We start from the raw sequence: 5897 nt of genomic DNA, 5'->3' as shown, positions 1-5897 counted from the left end.
TATACTCTGGAACCCTCGTGAGTGTGCTTGCGCTTATTAGCGTGGACGCCCTTGCTGCGCAGTCCGTGTAGGCAGCGCCGTCCGCTCAAGTCCAACGGTCGAAGTGACTTGTCGTTATGCATGCCTTCTACCAAACTGGGAACTCGGCAGCCACATTCACGACACGTTGACTGGAGCGCAATTCAGGGATAAGGTGAAACAATTCTACATCGTAAATACAAGCGAGACTACACGGAATGGTAAGACAAAAGGGAAGTGTGCCGTACGTGATGAGATGCCCCCCTTCCCTCCAGGGAGAAGAAAGTCAGGCCACATGTCGGGTATCACGAGCAGAATGCATACACACTCTCAAAGCTCAATAAAAAATAATAAAAAATAAACAAAAACAAAAATATATAAAAAAAAGAGGGCGAAACTCGATGCAGAGGCAGCGCGCCGTCGCGTCTTCAGTGGCGTATTCAAAAAGAAAAGGGGTGGGGTGGGGACAAGGATGTGGCAGACGAGGAAGTGGCAGCCGCTGCAGAGACAGACAAGGAGGACAAAAAAGAGGGTCGGGTGGGCGGGCGTTTTTTTGTGTCAAACTCTTTTTGTGGAGTCGGTGGTGTTTTGGCGGAGTACAAGAGGACTTCGTCACTTCACCCGACATGAGTTGTATTCCACGCCACGGTAGATAAATGGGAGAGTAAAAAGGGGAGAAAGTTCCAGTCCCATTTTCTCGTACCCAGATGAGCAGCACATACTCCTCACCTGACTTTTCCCCCTGCCGCATCGTCTACCTTCATGTGAAGGTAGTCATTTGGTGTTCCGCTTTGTCCCATGATCGCTCGAAATCTATTCACAATTCACGCGAGACGCTCGAGCCTCGCCCAGTCGTGCTTCATATACACATACACCCTACTACTGTAGGAAAATAATAATACTAAGTGGCGCACGCAAGACAACGAGAGGTAAACAAAGTGAAATCAGCTGTGGATGCATCGACGCGAGGGAGAGAGAGAGAGAAGAGTAAAAGGAGAAGGAAAAAAAAAACAGCGAATACAAAGGGGATAAAGAGAGGTGGGTAGTGAACCGACTCTTGCCGATGGAAGGACACCATTACCATCACAGTCAGCTAGCAAACAACCGAGAAACAGAGCAGAAAATGGTGGAAAATGAAAAGGTGCAGCTGGTTCCACATTGCGTCTCGTGGCCACTGGATAAAGACGGCAGAGGAGGGAGAGGGACCGCTCACACCCTCATGTTCATGCACAGACTTCAACGTGACGAGCCGCATGTTGAACTCGCCCTTTACAATTAACTCTAGCGTTGCCGCATACTCGGCAGCCGCTTGAGACCGCCCTCGTTTTTAAGCTGGTTGACCTCATTTCGGCGCATTGAGTTCTGCCGCCGCAGCGAGCTCTGCAGTGTCTGCCCTCCGCTGAGGTTCGATGCAGTGCGAGGCAAGTTACTCTGGGGCTTGGGTTGCTCTACGGGCGGCGGATAATACACCGGCTGAGGACTGACTGGCTGATGTGGTGGCATACTGATCTGTGGCGGCGGTAGCTGCTGCTTCTGAGGTTCTTTGACGCGGAGATCGTCCTTTGGGGGCGGCACTGGGGCGGGGTAGTAGAGTGGCTCATAGTACATCTGGTAGTAGTCCACATACTGCTGATACAGCTCTGGATACTGCAAGCGAAGCAGGCGGTAGTAGAAGACGAGCTGCTGCTGGTACTCGGGTGGATACTGCGCAAGAAGGTGCCCAGGAGGGAACAGCAGCGGTTTACCATCGTCCTGCGCCGCCACAGCTCGCTGCACCTGTGGATCGACTACGTTGTTGAAGATGCTGTTGAAGTTGATGGTGTTCCACCCAGAAGTGTCACCAGCAAAGCCGGCAGTGAAATTATGGGGATTGCCATTTTGCGAAGTGCCCGTTCCCCCCATCCCCGCCGCGTAGCCCGCCACGCCATGCCCCATTGGATTATTACCAGGCACACCATGCGTTCCGTAAGCACCGCTTCTAGCGGCACCCGCTGGCAGCGGGTTCATGTATCCGTTTTGCATATCCCTTACCATAGGCCCCGGGCCGTACGCTGGCAGGCCTCCGCCCGCCACGCTGCCACCAGCCTGCTGTCCCACCATCATTCCCTGCGCGCCACCGCACTGCTGTCTCTGCTGCAGGGCGTTCATGGGCTCTAGGTGGTAGGCACGCGGCGCGAATGGCTGTGAAATGCACTGTGGGTGTTGCTGCTGCTGCTGTTGTTGCTGCATGAGCCATTCCATCTGCTGAGGATGGACATTGCCTTGCATCTGCATGAAACCGGCACGGTCGTACACGATAATGGGAAGGAGGGGACGGTCGCGTAGACAGCAGAGGGAGGGATGGGGCGCAAGCAGGAGGTCTCCGCCAGTGAGTACCCAATAAGACGGTAGAGTTGGGTTAATTGTAGTCTGTGGCAAGAAGGTGCACAGAGGGGAAGACACACACCTACAACTACACACATACGCCGACTAGAAGCGAGAGAGCGACTCGCAAAGAAACGAATGAGCACCGTGAGAGTCACCTCTTGTTTACCCGACTGTCACACACGCACAAATTCTTAACAGAGAATGCAGGAGCCTCGGCAGAGTGCAGTTCGCACGCTAGCAGAAAAAAAAAAAAGAAAAAACAGCACAGACGTCGGTAGTCCACCTGCTCGTAAGCGTGCACGAGCTTGGATATACAGGGATATGGATGCACACAGCACAGAAAGAAAGAAAAAATCAAAAGAGAGTACTCGAGAGCGCAAGGAGTGAGCGCTAGGGTTTGCACAGGGACAAGTGACGAGCCGCAGTTTGGTGGGATAGAGAGCCCTACAAGTTAGGCTTTGTGAGAGCACGGTAGAAGAGCTAGAGGGGTTGGAGACACACACACACACACACCGTGAAAGCAAGACCAAAAAAATAAAGTGGACCGGAGCGGAGTGAGAAGAGTGCAAGTAGAGAAGAACGGAGAGAGAACGAAGAGGTTACACATACTTGGAGCGCCAAAAAGCGGAGCAGTGGGTGGTATGAGTGAATGGGTGCTTGCGCATGTGCGTAGACGTTTGGTGGCGCACACACCTCCACTGAACGTGAACACACCGGTACCCTGTTTATACTGGCTTTAACTCGCACTGGAAACACCCAAAGTAGGAGAGAAGGAAACGAGCGGATCAATGGGAGCATTGTCTCTTGCACAGGATGAGGAATGCAAGAGGAGCGGCACAGGACCGCGCCTCAGGTTCTCCGAGAGATTTTTCGGTTTCTCCGCAATGCACGCCACCGTCCATGCAAACACATGCCTGAGATCCCTTGGCCGTGTTGCGTGCATAGGGGCACATGGTCCACCGCACACGCAGTACGACCAGAGACAAGCAGGGGAGAAGATCAACTAACTCTCATGTTTCGATATTCGCCACTTTTACCGTTTGCCTTTGAGGAGCAGAGCGGTCAGCATTACGCAGGCGGCTTGGTCCTGCCGTGCGTGTGATGCCGCCAAAGGAAATGGAGGGAAAGGGCAGAAAAGAAACGCAGAAGGAAGTGTGGAAGGAGGAGAGAGACATGCAGCGGTACACCGACGCACCCCCCCCCCACACACACACACACGAGAAGAAGAGCACCTGCGATAACGCACAACCAACAGAGCATCTCTGCAGCGTTTTACGTCATTTTGATAGGGACGCCAGCAAAAAAGGAAAAAGAAAAAGCGGAGAGGGCGCGCCATCGAGCAACTGAGCATTGGGAAAAGAGAAGCGACAGTGCTCCCCCTCTCTACAATCGGGAAAGAAATACTCGCGAGGAAAAACAAACAGAATAAGGGGGGAAACACAAAAAAAAAATAAGGCACAGAAGTGAAAGCAAGGCAGCATGCAGGTAAACGACGACATACATTTATCAGCGCATCAAACAAAAAGCCTCGCTGAAGGTGATGAAAAAAAAAGAGAAGAGCTCCGACTCGCACACCTACACAGATGATTTCATTACTGATAATACCACAGATACAAAAACAAATGGGAGGGATAGCGAGAGGCTGGCCGCCGCGGTGGAAGACAAAACTGGTCACTTTTCTCGAGCATGGGGGTGAAAAGGCAGAGCATCGATCCTGTGCAGGCGCGCGCACACAGAGAGAGAGAGAGAGAAAGGAAAAGGGAACGCTAGACAGGCAAACAGAAACACGAACAGACACACATGCACGCCCCTTCCCATCCGTGCACTGCCGCCGCCACCTCGTCGCGTGCCCATGCAAGTGCTCCCTTACCCTCGCTAGCGTGAGAGAGGGGAGATGGAAGAAGGGAGAGAGTGTGTCACACCGGTGCCATTAGCGAGTCAGCACATTCCTCTCCATCGATCCGACCTCCGGTCTGCATCACGGATCGCACTGCTTACACCGAGCCCACTGCCGGCAGGAACAGCGCGCGCCATTTACGCAGGCGCGTAGATACGCGTCTGCGCGGTGCTTGGGCACCGCGACGAGAGTGCGGCGCCTGCCCCTCCAGCTGCCGCGCTCACCGAGGGGAGACAGAAAGGGTGTCGGGGGAGCAGACCGTGCTAGAGGGACGTGGTCAGTGGAAACAACGCGATAGGGGGGTCCATAAGGTCACCAGGGGCCCACCCCTTCACAGGGGAAAGGAGACTAGAAGAAGTATCGCTGACAGGCAGCGCAAAGATGCGCTGCCACAGGAGAGTGGGAAACTCCATCGTCCCCCCCCCCCCCACCGACCCTGCCGCATCGCTAGACACGGAGAGACGCGCACAAGGGTGAATATAGCAAGCACAGGAAACAGCTCGTGCAGAGGCCGGTGGACACCCTCGCTGGCATGGAAAGGGGAGGAGGGGGGAGCGAGCGGGGATCCGTCGCCGGCATTCTCTTGTACAAGAGGGCCGCCCTCCGCACCGCATGCATGTCAAGAATAAAAAACAGAAGGGGAGTCGCGACACTCTCTCCATCAAAGGAAGAGATGCGAAGGCTAATAAGACGCCTGACAAGAACAGCAAGGAGGGAAGTCCACCCGCGCACAACGGAAAGAAAGGAGCGACGAGAAAAGAAGCGACAGAAAGAAAAGACGGAAAGAAGTCACAGAGAGCACGCACGCACGCACGCCCACGTTGTGACTTGTCAGCCGACCATATCGAAACTGCAAGCCAGCGAAGTTTCTCTCAGCGCCGCTGAAACGGACGTAAACACAATGCGAAAAAAGGCATACGCGGGCACGGACAGAGAGAGAGAGAGAGACATCGATGTCGCACAAAACGCACGGATTGCCCACGAGACACCCACAAGACTAGTGATAAGAGACGAGAGCAAAGAATAAAAGCGACTGTCTCCAAGAGCCAAACACAACAAATGAAGAAATAAAAACACAGGAGGAGCAGAGACACCACACGTAGACGATGCGCTGTTTGAGCCAGTGGGTGTACGCGTGTGTGTAGGCGTCGACGCGTGTCTCTTGCTGCAGAATTCGAAAGTTACGTAGATTTCGCTCATAATGACGACCATGCTGATAATCTGCAGGTGGCACAAGGAACCCAGGCTGCACACATTGTTGCGCATATGTCCACGTCCGTGTCTGGGTCTCGCTCGGTATGCCTCTCAGTCGATCATCATCGTGCGCATTGGTGTTCGCGCTGCTGATACTCAGCATCAAGGATCGAATTTGGTAGCCTGCACTCGTTATCGGGGGCAGGTTTCCCCAAACAGAGATGAATAAGCGAAAAAAAAAAAGAAGTAAGACTCCCTAAACATGCGCGCACAAAGTCATTTCACGCTGCTATTGTGTTCCTCCTCAATCCTCCTTCCTCGTCTTGGTTGCCATGCAGAGAACAGCCATCACGCCCCTCCGGAGCGAGGGGCCCTCATTACTCCATAGAGAGAGCGGGAAGAAAAGAAGGGAGGCCAACGA

At 53.7% G+C, this 5897-nt stretch overlaps 1 protein-coding gene across 1 annotated transcript; it reads right to left on the bottom strand.

Moving 5' to 3' along the window:
• Nucleotides 1-1299: 1299 nt before the first annotated feature.
• On the bottom strand, nucleotides 1300-2292 carry LPMP_333110 (hypothetical protein; the record flags this gene model as incomplete). Its single annotated transcript, XM_010704099.1, has 1 exon — nucleotides 1300-2292. The coding sequence occupies one exon, from the start codon at nucleotides 2290-2292 to the stop codon at nucleotides 1300-1302; it is 993 nt and encodes a 330-aa protein (XP_010702401.1).
• Nucleotides 2293-5897: the final 3605 nt, after the last annotated feature.

The sequence above is a fragment of the Leishmania panamensis genome (assembly GCF_000755165.1).
Source record: "Leishmania panamensis strain MHOM/PA/94/PSC-1 chromosome 33 sequence".
Lineage (NCBI taxonomy): Eukaryota > Euglenozoa > Kinetoplastea > Trypanosomatida > Trypanosomatidae > Leishmania > Leishmania panamensis.
Note: the sequence above shows the minus strand (reverse complement) of the source record. Positions and strands in the feature narration are given on the sequence as shown.